This window comes from Pseudophryne corroboree, chromosome 4 (assembly GCF_028390025.1).
Source record: "Pseudophryne corroboree isolate aPseCor3 chromosome 4, aPseCor3.hap2, whole genome shotgun sequence".
NCBI lineage: Eukaryota > Metazoa > Chordata > Amphibia > Anura > Myobatrachidae > Pseudophryne > Pseudophryne corroboree.
In genome coordinates this window covers 800186911-800202574 of record NC_086447.1, presented here as the reverse complement: position 1 = coordinate 800202574, position 15664 = coordinate 800186911, and the positions used below count along the sequence as shown (strand labels likewise).

At 45.9% G+C, this 15664-nt stretch overlaps 1 protein-coding gene across 1 annotated transcript in view; it reads right to left on the bottom strand.

Annotated features, from left to right (window-relative positions):
• Positions 1-15664, bottom strand: part of PRKCE (protein kinase C epsilon) — a 707603-nt gene that overhangs the window by 266993 nt on the left and 424946 nt on the right. Inside the window, exons 4-8 of the mRNA XM_063918382.1 lie at positions 13841-13875; positions 9564-9649; positions 8171-8300; positions 7607-7749; positions 3933-4029 (exon numbers count right to left, since the gene is read on the bottom strand). Of these exons, the coding sequence (XP_063774452.1) occupies positions 3933-4029; positions 7607-7749; positions 8171-8300; positions 9564-9649; positions 13841-13875 (491 nt within the window). The remainder of the gene's footprint in view (positions 1-3932; positions 4030-7606; positions 7750-8170; positions 8301-9563; positions 9650-13840; positions 13876-15664) is intronic.

The window sequence follows — 15664 nt, the reverse complement described above, 5'->3', positions numbered from 1 at the left end:
AGGCAGGTGTATTCTGGGAACATCTCCAGGATTGATGCTCTGTACGGCCTGCTGCGTCAGCGTCCAAAATTTAGGCCCCGGCTTCAGAGTGGTGGGTAGGCCGCAATCCGCGGGAGCCAGTATACCGGCTCCCCGATTCCGCAGCTCTGTTCCACCGCAGTGGGGAATTCCCACAGTCAGGGGGGTCAGATTTAGAGGGGTACTGCAAGACAGGGGGAGGAATATTGGGGTTTTATTTCTCAGTTACAGCGGAGCTCACTGTTTGTGCTTCCTTTCACTTCAGCCTCCAGGCCACGCCCCCTAAACCAGCCTTATCAAGCCTTTTATGTAAAGATGCCACACTTGCATGCAACGTATGCCACATGTCCATCCAATCTGGAGTCGGCACAACCGACGGGGACACACCACTCATTTGCTCCACCTCCTCCTTGGAGAAGCCTTCCGCCTCAGACATGTCGACACACACGTACCGACACCCCACACACACAGGGATTAACCTATAAGGGGACAAAACCCCAACCAGGTCCTAAGGAGAGACAGAGAAAGAGTATGCCAGCACACACCAGCGCTTAACAACACTGGAAAAAAAAATATATATCCAGATAGTTTTTTTTTATATATATTATGTCAATTCCCACTCACTGCGTCGCCAAAGTGCCCCCCTCCTCTTTTTTCCAGCCTGTGTACAGCAGGGGAGAGACCAGGGAGCCAGCGTTTTCTTTCTCATGCAGCTTCTGTGGAGAAAATGGCGCTGGTTAGTGCTGAGGATCAAGCCCCGCCCACCCGACGGCGGGCTTCGGTCCCAGTGATTTTTCAATAAAATGGCGGGGGATCAGCGATTTACTGCCTCCGCAGTCTATTCCCACTGTATTTGTGCCAAAATGTGAGGTTTATTGCTGCCCAGGGCGCCCCCCCCTGCGCCCTGCACCCACAAGTGATGCTGTGTGTGTGTGTGTGTGTGTGTGTGTGTGGGACTGCGCGCCTTACCTCATGAAGATCTGATGTCTTCTGCCGCCTAAGATGTCTTCTGTCTTCTCTATCCGCTTCTACCTTCGGCATCTGTGAGGAGGACGGCGGCGCGGCTCCGGGACGAACCCCAGGTGAGACCTGTGTTCCGACTCCCTCTGGAGCTAATGGTGTCCAGTAGCCTTAGAAGCAGTGCCCAACTTGACAAGCCAGCTCTGCTTCTCTCTCCTCGGTCCCACGATGCAGGGAGCCTGTTGCCAACAGGACTCCCTGAAAATAAAAAACCTAACAAAATTCTTTTTCCACAGAAAACTCTGGAGAGCTCTCTGCAGTGCACCCATTCTCCTCTGGGCACAAGATCTAACTGAGGTCTGGAGGAGGGGCATAGAGGGAGGAGCCAGTGCACACCCATAGTCAAAGTTCTTTTTAGGTGCCCTATCTCCTGCGGAGCCCGTCTATACCCCATGGTCCTTACGGAGTCCCCAGCATCCTCTAGGACGTAAGAGAAATAGGCCATAAAAGGTTTATTTACTGGTATAACCACTATCATACTGTTAGCTAGATACACTATCTATATATTCTGTAGACTCTCTGTCATCTGGAGGGGAAATGGTCATAAGAGATATTCTGCTGAAGACCATCCATATGAATTATAGTCCACCAGGGAAATTTTGATCCTTTCACAACCCCCTGTGCTCCTGTAGCATCATACCCCCTCCCAAGTTGCATTATCCTTACCCTGTAGCAAATCTCTCCCACCCCAGAGGCCAAAGGGGTATATTCAATTGAAGTCGAAAGCTGCAGTCTGTCGAAAAGATGGCAGTTTTCGACTTTTTTAGGTAGGAAGGGGTTCCAATCTATTCAATCTAACCCCAAATTATTCGACAAGTCGAGGAATTCTTGTGTCGAAAATGGGGCCAAAACTGACAGGTTTTGGCCCCCTTTTCAACCATCTCAATTTGACTTTAAAAAAAGTCGAAGTGAGATGCGGGAGCAGAGACCGGGAGTGCTGCGGGCAGACGGAGAGCAGCGCCGGAGGATGTCACAGCCGCCGCTCACAGCAGCGTCCACCCGGCTCCAGCAAGTGAGACCTCGCTTGCTGGAGCCGGGTGAACGCTTCCGTGAGCGGCAGCTGTGATGCGGGAATGGGGAGAGGCAGAGAGACGAGGGAGGGGGGGAGCTGCGGGCAGACGGGGGGGAGCAGCGCTACAGTTATATAGCCACTGCTGTAGCGCTGCTCTCCCCTGTCTCAGCTCCAGCATCTTAATTCGACTTTTTTTAAAGTTGAATTGAGATGACATTGCATAGCCCAGGTCGGATCCATTCCGATAAATGAATGTCGGAATGGATCCGACTTCAATTGAATATACCCCATAGACGTCTATGTAACATTATCCCCCCCAACCCAGTGTATGTGTTCATAGATCCCCTGCAGAATTAGCTCCCCCCTCCTCCTATAGTAATTATGTAATCTAAGCAGACTCACTAGCCAGCCATAGACTGACCAATCCATATATTTTGACTGCAAAAAAGTAACATGCTACCCCCTCAAGGTCAACACATGTGAAGCCCCTAAATTATTTTGAGACTCACGTACTAAAATCAGTGCAGGCGCTCTCTCCAACCATGTATCAGCAAATTGTATCTACTTGCAGAGCGCTGAGAGCATATAATGGCCCTCATGCAACTATGCGGCTATTGGAAACGTTGATCCGTTGAGGGATTGAGAAAAATAACCATGTTACAAATGCTGATTCCCTGATCTGGAATGATTTTTTTTTGGCCCAATATATTGCAGATGTATGAGGGCCTTAATATGAAACGCAGAGGGGGCCAGTCAGTCCCCTTTGTGCAGGAAGTAGCACTGACAGGGGCTGATGATTACACAGAGAGTGCAGGCAGAGTATTTGCGGTTTTTATTTAGCACCGCTCTCTGCCTCTAGAATGCCAACTGCAAGTGATTTCCTCTGCTGAGCTGCTCTGAGCCCGCAGAAAATGCCAGGGGAAGGGGAGAGCACACGGACACACAGGATATGACCATGTCAGGGAAAGCCCATCTGCCTGTAGTTACATCCTATACAACAGTGGCAGATAATTGGTTAAACTGAATTGGTAGTGTAGGCTGGCCTCTGAAATGAGTCTTCCTAAGGGTGACCCTTAGTGCCGGAATAACAATGGGGAGATTGGGACTACAGCCCCAGGCCCTCGCATACAAATAGGCCCAACATCATGACCGCATTTACCTTTGAGAATTTAGGGAAATATTGGGGGGTGAATACGCCCACATAGCACAGGCCACACCCACGCAGAAGCAAATCAGACTCAAGGACCCCTTACTTACTGGTGTCTATGATGTACATTTACTAGCATTTTACATTCATAAAACATTTAGGGGGACATTTACGAAGCAGTGATAAGAGTGGAGAAGCTGCTCCATCAACCAATCAGCAGCTCTGTATCATTTTATTGTATGCAAATTACAGATGTTACTTCAGTGCTGATTGGTTGCCATGGGAAACTTCTCCACTGGCTCACTTCTCCGCTCTTATCACTGCTTAGTAAATGCCCCCCCCCCCCCCCTTAATCCCAATGACCTCACACTCGCTAGCATGGTTGTTACATTTGTGCTTCAGCACTGTTTACGTAGATGCAGTCTGCTCCATCTCCCAAAAGTGAACGCACGGGAGACCACAATCTCAACGCTTGACATGTCACTACCATACATGTAAATGTGTCTTCTGTGTTAATAGTTTATAAAATTATTTTATACATATTAAATTCCATGATTATTAAACATTTTTTTTTACTGATAATAGTATACAGGTTTGCAAATATCATATTAATAATGTGCATGTTTCCTTTTAAAGAGCTAGCTATTACCAAAAACTACCCGCAGCCCTGCTTTTAAAGTCAATATAATGTACAATAAAAACTCTATGATTGAAGGGAAAATTAAGATCTCGTACCCTGATCACAAGGAGATGTGGGTGCAGATTTTGACCTATCATCTTCTACTAATGGACCCCCAGGAACCGGCGGCTGTGTCTCTGCACCTGCATTTAACTGAAAACATTACACAGTATAAGAAATGCCCAAAGGGAGACATTAACATCACAAAGCATACAATAACATGTATTGTAATTCACAATGTACACACATTCCCTATATCAGGGGTATCCGTCCAGCTGCTGAGGAACTACACATCCCATAAGGGTCTGCCACAGTTTTAGCATGCGCTAAGCAAAACTCTGGCAGGGCATGCTGGAATGTGTAGTGTCACAGCAGCCGGAGGGCCGCAAGTTGAATACCCCATACCTATGTTTTCGTTTACCAATGCTTCTAAATGTATTTTTAAGATACCTTAATTCCACAGATATTTGTCAGACAGAAAGATGATGCAGTATCCATTATAAAATACGTGACACAAGATAAACGGGTGTAGTATGGTATGCCGGCGGCCAGGCTCCCGGCGACCAGCATACCGGCGCCGGGAGCCCGACTGCAGGCATACCGACAGCGTGGCGAGTGCAAATGAGCCCCTTGCGAGCTCACTGCGCTCGCCACGCTGTGGGCACGGTGGCGCGCTACGCACGCCACTTTATTCTCCCTCCAGGGGGGTCGTGGACCCCCACGAGGGAGAAAAAGTGTCGGTATGTCGGCTGTCGGGATTTCGGTGCCGGTATACTGTGCGCCGGCATCCCGACAGTCGGCATACTGAAGACCACCCAAGATAAACAGCCGACTGTGGGACATCCTACAGTATACACTATATGTTATACTACTGTTGTACAGAACTGGGATTCATAGTTAAATCTTATTGGAAGGAATAGGAGAAAATAATTCATGCTAAACAAGCTGTTAATGGCTAATATACGGTCTGGATGAACTTATGTTTTGTATTTGGACCTGAAATGAGGACCTAACACCAGAAAATGGTCATACGGAATTTCTAGCATCCATCTTTTAAGTACATGTTCCACAACAGCGTAAAGCAACAGGATTATTTCAAGTTTACACTATGAATATGTACAGATATGTCCTCAGTAATCTTTGCTGCAGACACGTCAAACAGCCCCTCTCTTTTGCTTCTTATTTTATTTCCAAAAATGTGTCTTAGTTGCAACGCAATGCGGCTAGTACGCACCAGGAGACTGTGCTGTTAATTTGATATATGATAACTGTATATCTGTGTGTGCGTCTCTAAATCTGTATACAGAGTGCTACAATGAAGCAGCTGCAGCATTTTTCCAATACAAGTTCTGTTCTGCTCTGTACACACTCAGTCACACACAGTATACAAGTGTCATATATCACATTAATCAGCACAGTCTCCTCGGGCGTCCTATCTGCATTGCGTTGCGACTAAGACAATTTTTGCATTTGATATAAAGTGTCACACAAAATTGTCCAAAAATCGTCGAGACTGACCAAAATCGACTTTTAGCAAATATACCTCTTGGTTTTTAGCACAAATGGGAACAAATTACGAGAATTTTTATGTAATATCTGTGGTCAGGTCTTACCCTGCCTGACTCTCGTATTTCCTGTCAGGTGTACCTGTTCCTCACTGTGCCTCGTGCACTGTCTGCGCCCTTAATACGTGCTGTTTCCTGTAATGACCCTAAATCTGTGCTAGTCAAGCAGGGGTGCCATGAAACACAGCTTGTTATGCCACTGTCCCATGACTCAACAGAATCTGGCAAAGAGTTGCAACAGAGGTCTGTGGGAATATAAACATCATATACTCGAAGTCCAATTACTATGTTGCGATATTACTGCGCGAGACCAGAACAGCAGTTTCTGCCCCTGAGACCTAATTTGAGCCCCAAAGTTATACTCACAGTATACAGACTGCTATAATATGATGCATAATAGATATTAGGGACCACAATTTATCTCGTCATCGGACAGAAATGAGTATAACCAATTATGATGTGATTTGTTATTATATTTGCACATTACATTTATTTCACGATCAAATGGAAAACAGTAACAAAAAATGAAATACAATGAAAAGATAGAGTATATATAAAAGATAATAGCACTGTAAAAATTATTCTATGGATAATATATACTTTAGTGTTACAAGACTGTCTGAAGTCACACGGATTGGGTGTGATTCAGAGTTGGAGCAAAGCAGAAAACAGGCAGTATCTCCCCACCTGGAACAAACTATGCTGCAATGCAAGGGGAGCAAATACATGTATTTTCTTTGCATGCAGGGTAAATATTTGCATGCAGCCCACAAATGCTAGACAACTTTGTATTTGCACTGCAATTTAGACACGCCCCTCCCATCTCCAAGGCTTGGTACATATGCCCCTAAATCTCACTGCACATGTTATATCCGTCCCACCTGCAGTGCAACATGGTTTTGCCAAGGTGCAGTCACTTTTTTTTTTTGCTTTACTCTCACCTCTGAATTATTACATTTACAACTTACACTGTGCATATGCATTAACAGTATTGAAATTAAAAGGCTTGATCCACATCACTCCAATTAGAGATATCGTGTAGATAGTAAGCTCTGCTGACGCTCTGAGATTGTGAGGGAAGTACAGAATTCCCTCAAAGAGGTATTAGACCTGTGTCCAAGAAAACCATTCTTATAGCTATAACATCTGAGAAAGGTTTCTTTGGAGGAATATTACTTCCACATCAAATAAATGAGAATATTTTCACAAGGTTTTTTCCAAATAATTTATTCTTAATTAGATACAAGAATAATAAGTCTAACCAGATAGCGGAAATAATTGCAGCAATATATTTAACACCCAAAACAACACTCTGCTTCATCACAATATGTGCTGTTGGTAATTGAAATCTCGCCAAAGCGCTTGTACAGTCAGTATGTATTACTGGCAGACGGGATGCCGGCTGGCAATATACCGACAGCGGCATCCCGGCTGCCAATATGCTGGCAGCGGGGTGAGCGCAAAAAGTCCCCTTGCGGGCTCGGTGGCTCGCCACAGGCTCTATTCCCACTCTATGGGTGTCGTGGACACCCACGAGTGGGAATAGCCTCTGGTCGCTGGGATTCCGGCTGTCGCCATTGTCAGCTGTCAGGATTCCAGCGTCGGTATCCTGATTGCCAGGATCCCGACAGCCAGCAAATTAACTGCATCCCCGCGGGTGGACCCCAACCAAGACTTCACATTTGCCTATGTGCACAAGGTCCTTGTGAAAGTATAGTCTGAGACAGCGATGGACTGGGGGCCGAAAACGGCCCTGGCATGTGTGTGCACACACGCACCGAAGGAACACTAAAGACAGGGGCGCATGGGGGCGTGCTGAGAGTCATGTGGAGGGTAGACTTGCGGCACGCCTCCATTTCCTTGGAGAGAGCCAGAGGCTGCACTGCGCGCGGCCTTCCCAGATCTCTGACTGACAGGACCGGCCCATTGGCCCTTCTGGCATTTGCCAGAAGTGCCAGATGGGCAGTCCGGCCCTGGTCTGAAATGTGGCTGCAAACACCTTAAAGCACTTTCTAACAACAGGGAATGTCCCTCCCAAATGCACCTTGTCCGCAACTTATATATTACTGATGACATCGTTAGATCACATAGCTATGGAAATCTCCACTAGATAATTTTGATAACTGACAGATGGTTGCGTAGCTCATACTGACATAAGGACTTACCTTTTTCCTTCTCTGGCCTGCGGCTGTGATTTTATCCGGCGTTACTCCCAGATCTGCTAATACTTTAGCTATACCCCGAGAATCCACTCCACAGTTTGGTGCTACATTAGATTCACAGCGCCGATGTACGTTCATTTTACAGACTGGACAAATATTAAGAAAGAGAAAAGAAGTAAAGTGGTAATCCAAGTAGCAGGATTCATGTAATATACATCGTTTCTCTAAGGTGCAAAATAAAGTCTACTGTATGTTCATTTATCGTATATTGTATCCATGGCACAGGAATAGGAATGGCTGGTTCTGAGTGGGACGCCAGCCCAAAAGGTGATGTAGGCATTACGTTGACAATGTCAACAGTTATGTCTACATTGTTAAACTGTTGCCAGGCAACATGTTGACACTGTCAGAATGTCCACAATAGGGTTAGGCTGCAGGTCGGGAGGGTTAAGGTTAGGCACTAGGGGTAGGTTAAGGTTAGGTTACAGGTGAAAGGTTAAGGTAAGGTTACAGGGAAGTGTGGGGGGGGGGGGGGGGGGGGAGTCTGAGTTATATTTATTTACTCACCTTTGCATTGTAAACCCTGCCTCATGAGACCCCATAATAATGAACCACAGTGATCACAGAATGTGGGAACTTTGTAGTTGTGGATGCCGAACTTGTGAGGCATATTGACACTAAAACGCTGCGAGCCGACCTGACAGAGAAAACAAGAAAAACTTTTTTTTCCTTCACCCATAATCACCGGTAAAATAATACAATGTATGCGACCCATTGTGAGATAAGGACAGGTTTCCTATCGGGATGTAGTTATGATCCCGGCGGTCAGCATACAGACGCTGGAAGCCCAGGTCGCCAGAATGCCGGCATGGGGGCCCAGTACTATTCGCACTCAAGGGTGTCCACGACACTCATAGAGTGGGAATAGAACCTGCAGCGAGCAACCGAGCCCGCAAGGAACTTCATTGCGCTCGCCCCGTGCTGGCATTCTGGTGGCCAGGATCCCAATCCCAACCCTTCCTATCTTACAGGCAAATGGTTGAATGACAAGTTGCAGTACTGATAAATAGGGATGCATTTTCTCTCTTCTTCAGTGTGCTAAATCTAATCTACAACAACAATGCCATTAATATTTACAGCTCATTTATTCTTCCACTGAATAGTGACAGAAAGACATAACTGAAAATGAAAAGACTGTGTAGCATTGGAAGGATATAGCATACATCAGGGGCAGGCAATGTCCAACACTCCAGCTGCTGTGGAACTACTCCTTTCAGCATGCCCTAAATGCAAAACTGTTGCAAGGCATGCTGGTAAGTGTAGTTCCACAGCAGTCTGAATGCCAACATTGCCTACACTGGTATACATCTTCACTAGGCAGTACAGAGGTAATTGATATCTGCTTTTTGTTGAGATTGATGACTTAGGGGGACATGTACTAAGCAGTGATAAAAGTGGAGAAGTGAGCCAGTGGAGAAGTTGCAACTTCTCCACTGGCTCACTTCTCCACTTTTAATCACTGCTTAGTACATGTCACCCTTAATGTCAGACATAGCCGTAGGAGCAGCAACTGTCCAAACTTGGCACCAGTAATCCCCCACCTGCGCTGCATTGCTATTTTCAATTTCGGGCGTACATGTGTCGAAAAGTTGTCGATCTGCAAAAGCCATAGCTTAATATATTTACACCCATGTCAAAAGGCTGGAGATCCCTGAACTAGCCCAATAAATGGCATAAAATGCCCCTAGACCAAGCCTAAACATTAGATATCAACATGTAATGAGACTGTTCCTCTGCACTGATGCAATCCATGAAGTTTGATATATAAATCTGGGCAGCGACAGAACATCGTTGCATCAGCGCAGCATTACGGAGCCGTGTGGGAAAGATACAAGGCACAGATGTGTCGCCAGAAATATGTTTATGACCAAACCTCTAACTGCTCAGTCTAAATATTTACCTCATCAGGAGTTTCCTGTTTCTTTAGGCCGGCACACTTCGTTATTATAAGTTCGTGGCATCTCTTGTGAACTACGCAAGTGCAAACTGTAGACAAAGGAGGAGAGAGTGATGGTCTTTGGCGACCAGAATTCCAGCGGCATTAAATACAATGACATAAAAGCACAGAATATAAACATTTCTCCACATGTCATCCATCTATGGCAGACTTATCAGATATTCATGGTCAGGGCAGATAAGGCATATACAGTATAAAGGAGGTAAAAATAAATCTTCCCTCATGCTCCACCTAATTAACTAAGGGATTACAGATTTCAATTATCATTTTTGTGTTGTGTGCCATAATAAATGTGGAAATAGTTTCTGTTTTCTGTCCTGTCTTTCATACCTTCCCATCGTTACCCCTTCTCCTCTAAGTAAGCATCAGATTGAGTTATACTTGCCTACAACTACACCCCTAAAATACCCTGGAGGCTCATGTGCGTCTTTCTTGTGGGCATGCTGTCATATGGGGGGCCACTTCCTCTGCGCCATATCGCAATTTGTGTCAGAGCACATTGGGGCGAGGAGGGGGGGGCAGTGATGATGCACCTTACGTTTATATTTCTGGGAGACTCCCAAAATTGAGGGGAGTTCTCCTGGTTCCTGGGAAAGAAGCCAATTCTCCAACATTCCGCCCATTTCTTCCATGAAGTGGGCGGGTAAGTGGGCTTAATGAAGTGATTTACTATTTGGGGGTACGGGGGGGGACGGGGACTGCAATGATGTAATCTGTAGCACCCCTTGCCCCCCTTCCCCCCATCTACATGACCTAACTCTCCTTCGATGTCATGAAGGACAGTGAATTCAAACTGGTAAATATAATTTATGCGTCTACCATAATTACCCCTTGACCTTACCCTCCAGAGTCTTATAGAGGTGAATTCCAAAATGTAGGCAATAATATGTTTCTATCTGCAGTGGAAGGGGGGGAGTTACAGGTGGGAATTATTAGTACAGTGCACACAGGAAGTAATCCAATACAAGGAGGATAATGGAGGTGCTTCATATGGGCTGTGTAAGTGCTGACTGCAGCACGCACGGTTACATCATGTACAAAAAGATATTCAGTACAATTTTTCAAATACATATATTTCTTTATGCTGACATTAAATCAAAGCTTAATGAAGACAATATGTGTGCCTTATGCAGACCTATCTAGTGTTAGAAACCTGCACATGCTTTACAGGCCACACTGCAGAATCTGTCTGATCACGCTTTCTGCCAGAGACTGTGAGCCGGTGCTGGCAGTTCTTACTGCACAGATAGAAAACTCACACATAAGAAGTAAAGGCCGTACACGAGGCAGGCCGGGTGGAGATAAGATACCCAGCACGGAGCATGAGAAATAATATCTGGCAAGCAGCAATAATTTCCACCCTATCGCCCTGTTCTCAGACCAGCAAAGCTGAACAGAGCAGAGACACGATTCCCAGAGAGCAAGTCTCAACGGAGAACCTCTAATCTCAATCAGTGTTTATGTATATATGTGTGTTTCTGTGTTTTACTAACTTTTTATATGAAACAATTTAATTTTTTCTAATCCATTCATTAAATATTTAAATATAACTGATGCATATTTCCTCGGGGTTACCAGCGTTCGCTTAAAGGTGTATGGTTGCCTTAAATCAGGTTTCCCATCCACAAAAGCACTACTGAAATCAGAATACCATAGATATAACAGGCGCTGTCAGCTGCTGTTTGTTACGTGTTACATTGGATCGGAGTGTCGGCAGCAAGGATTGTAGTAAAGCCCAATAACAAAGGCCTTAAAGTAGCCAGGGCTTAAAGTAGCCATCAGCACAATCACATTAAAAATGACTTTTCTAAATGGTACACTATTGGGAGAAGCAAATATCATGTACACGCAGGCTACACTTTGTCATCAGTAATGGAGATCAGGAGCAATGCTGGTGGCTCCGATACATAGTTTAAAAAAAAAGTACCAAAATGCATAGTGAGCCATTATGTGCAGGTAGGATGTGCCTCTGGAGACACAGCTCTACCTCACAGAGCGTCACACCCCTTTCAGGCCTAAATCCCAGGTCTGAGCTGGGATAATGAACACCGTTTCACCTGTGTTGTTACCAGTGGTTGAAGTGGGAATTTTGAAGTGGGGGTATGAAAAATTGAAAGGGGTATAGTGTCCACTCCAGGGTGTGCTGTTGCAAAAAAAAAAGGGGGCGTTGCCAATCACAAGGGGCGTGTCCTTAAGAGGCACTGGTTGATAGGGAGGACGCATGGTGGAGGAAGGACTGAGGGCCATGGGGGCATTGGGTGAGAGGGGTTATTCAGGGCGGCTGGAGGACATAATGGGGAGAGGGACAGAGGAAGTGGGGTATGCTGGGTGGGAGAGGATGCAGGGTGGGAGGGGGACATATTGGGGATTGGGACACTGGATGGGAGAGGGTTGCAGGGTGAGAGGGGCACCAGGTGAGAGGGGGATGCAGGTTGTGAGTATGACATATTGGGGAGAGGAACAGAGGAAGTGGGGGGATGCAGGATTGGAGAGGGGCAACAAGTGAGAGGGGGGATGCGGGATGGTAGGAGGATATATTGGGGAGAGGGATAGAGGAAGATGGAGATGCAGGGTGGGAGAGAATGCAGAGTGAGATGGGGGACGCAGGGTGAGAGAGGGGGTGCAGGGTGGGAGAGGACGCAGGGTGAGGGGGGGGTGCAGGGTGGGAGAGGACGCAGGGTGAGAGGGGGGGTGCAGGGTGGGAGAGGATGCAGGGTGAGAGGGGGTGCAGGGTGGGAGAGGGACATATTGGGGATTGTGATTTAATATTAAAGTCTACCAGTCCCTGATGAGCGCCCTGCATGGCTCCAGCAGCGGCAGGTACAGGAACCAGGCGCACCCCACGTGGGCGCCCCGACAGGGCTCCGGCGGCAGCAGGGACGAGAGCCAGGCGCACCCCACGTGGGCACCTGGCGGGGCTCCGGCATGGACGGGAGCAGCATCCTGTAGGGGCAGCAGGCTGGTCACTTCCCCCGCCTTCTGCTGCACACTTTATATTCAATTTAAAAAAAACACTTCTGGGTCAGTGGAAACGAAGTGCCGGTATGCCGTACCGCTGCATGCCGGCCCACTTCCAACACTGGTTGTTACCATTTTTATACCCACACAGGGACCTGGGAAAATTGCTGGGTAAACTAGGGTCGTGTGTCTGTGTTAAAGGGTCAACACAGGTTATGTGTGCAGGGTCTGTGCCTCTGGTCATCACCAGGGTTTCTCATGGGTCATGTGTCAGTATGAAAGGGGTATTAAAGGAGGAGCTAATAGAGAAACCCGGATTCCCCCTTTCACACAGCAGCATTTCTGGATCAGTCCCGGGAATAACCCTGGTAATTTCCTGCGTTGTGCACCCGACACACAACCAGATGGACCCCTTCACACCGATACATGACCAAGTCATTCCCAGGTCAAAGGCTTGGTGTGAAAGGTGTATTAGAAAGTGATTGATTAGCATGTGCCAGCTGATGTTGGGCAGAGCTGAGTCACACTGCAACTACCAGCACTTTTATCTAGTGCAAAGCCATCATCTAAAAAGGTAAAGGATAATCATAATCATTATAAATTACCATATGACCATCTCATTCAATGGCTATCTGGGCATTTACCACAGTAATCATGTGCATTTTGGGTTTGGTAATGGCTGGAGGCTGTGATGTGCAAGAGGACGCAGAGTGCAGAATAGTTTTGCAGTTAATATACTGATTGCACTATGTAACTGATCACCCGGTAAGGTTTGATATGTACACCGATAAATCCTAAATCTCTAGAGACATTTTTAGTATTTATGGAGGAATTCTATGCATACTATTGCCAGCCAGCATTTGCAGATCATGCCGTCTGGTCTTATTACAGATCTGTACTGATAGGATCTGTCACAAGTGGACATACAGTATGTGCACATATAATTAGAGTGTGGCGCAATCTGACATATCCAGCAGTATGGTCCTTTATCCGTTCCTAGTTAGTTGGAAGGTAAGTGCACACGCACAGTCAGATGCCGCCATTGCCTGATCGCACTTACTGGCCGGGGTCTCCATCTGATACATCTTAGAGATGCTGTTTGGGATCAGCAGCCTTTTGGGCTCTATCATGTGATTTGCATTCTATAATGGCCTAAATTGAAAATCACAGTGAGCACTATCTGCACCATAATAAGAGATGAGACCTATAAGAGACACAGTGATCCTCTCTACTCACATATTCAGTGACACATTATTTCTTACCTTGACATTGGTAACCCTGTTTCCCTATTACGCCCCTGTAAAAACAAGGAAAGAGAAAATTAGGTATGCAATTCAGTTGCCTACATTAAAAGAATGTATTGCACAAATGGTAGGCTACACAGTAGCTAGAGACATAATAATAATAATAATAATAATAATAAAAATAATACTCTACATCAGAGGTATCTCCTACAGACACCTACAGAGGTATCTCCTACAGACACCTACAGAGATATCTCCTACAGACGCCTACAGAGGTATCTCCTACAGACGCCTACAGAGGTATCTCCTACAGACGCCTACAGAGGTATCTCCTACAGACGCCTACAGAGATATCTCCTACAGATGCCTACAGAGATATCTCCTACAGACGCTTACAGAGGTATCTCTTACAGACGCCTACAGAGGTATCTCTTACAGACGCCTACAGAGGTATCTCCTACAGACGCCTACAGAGATATCTCCTACAGACGCCTACAGAGATATCTCCTACAGACGCTTACAGAGGTATCTCTTACAGACGCCTACAGAGGTATCTCCTACAGAGGCCTACACTTTGACTGCAGTTCTCACAAAAGAGCCACTTTAGATATTAACCTGTTTTCTTACCTTTTAAAAAAATCTAAACTGTGTTATCCTTATCTCAATGATATACATGTGGGTCTCATGTCGTATTACACTCTATAGGCGGGATGTCATAGCGTCCGAGTTTGACGCAGGTGCGGGATGACGGCCAAACTCTGATTTTTTTTTTTATAGCGGCAGTCATGTACAAGGCAAAACCATGCTTTGTAAATGACTGCTGCTTTAAAAAAACGTCAGACTTCGGACGGTATCCCGCACCTCCGGCAAACTCATACGCTATTACATCCAGCCATCAATATTGGATTACACTACTGTATTTTTTTTTTTCCATTATTCCTCTCTGTTTTAGATTTTACATAAAACCTTATATTCCGATGGGAATCAAAAACAGCAAGGTAAGACTCCAATTATTTTAGGTGAGGGGACCCTAGGATCCACAAACTTCTTGTCTCAGCGCGATCACTGCGTCCTTTACTTTATTCCAGGGTTGAACAATGCTACTTGTGAATATTTTATGGAAACTTACTGAGATCACAGAGGTCAATTGCCATTTCCTTATATTGTAGTACTGCTTGGCAAATAGATAACTTCCAGGTACTAGGAGAATATAAATATAGTTTCAACTAGAGTATTCTCTTAGGCAGTGTTATGCACACCAGTGCCTGCAGGAAAGTACTAGTGTCAGAACTGTTATGCACTCCAGTGTCAGCAGGAATGTACTGGTGTTTGAACTGTTATGCAAAACAAATGGACTCACAGACAAACTGGGGAATATGACATAACGTACACAGAAGGTGATAGGGTAACAAAATACACACACAGTGAACAGAGAAGCCCAGAGGCTAAGGAACTGGGTATCTCCCTTGTATTAGAACTGCTCAGATGTAAAAAGCAAGATGTTGTGTTTTAATACGTAGAGAACCCGAAATGCTGTTGCTAAGGGCAACAGCATAACCCTAAAGGGTTACCAACGGGTGTGGCAGTAAACTCCTTGGTCAGAGATGGAATGATAGACACAAGGAGAGCCTCCACAATCCTGATTCTCACTTGCAGTGCACAGGTTTAAGCTTACTGCCACTAAACTGACCCCTGACACCTAGCACAGTGAGACAGGATTAGACAGGCAAGTGTTAGAATACAGCCGCAAACTTGCTAAGTTCACAGAGTAATAACAGAACCCCAGCAAGCTAAACGACTGACTCCAGTCTTACTGCTAGGTCTGGATTGGCAGAGTGTAAT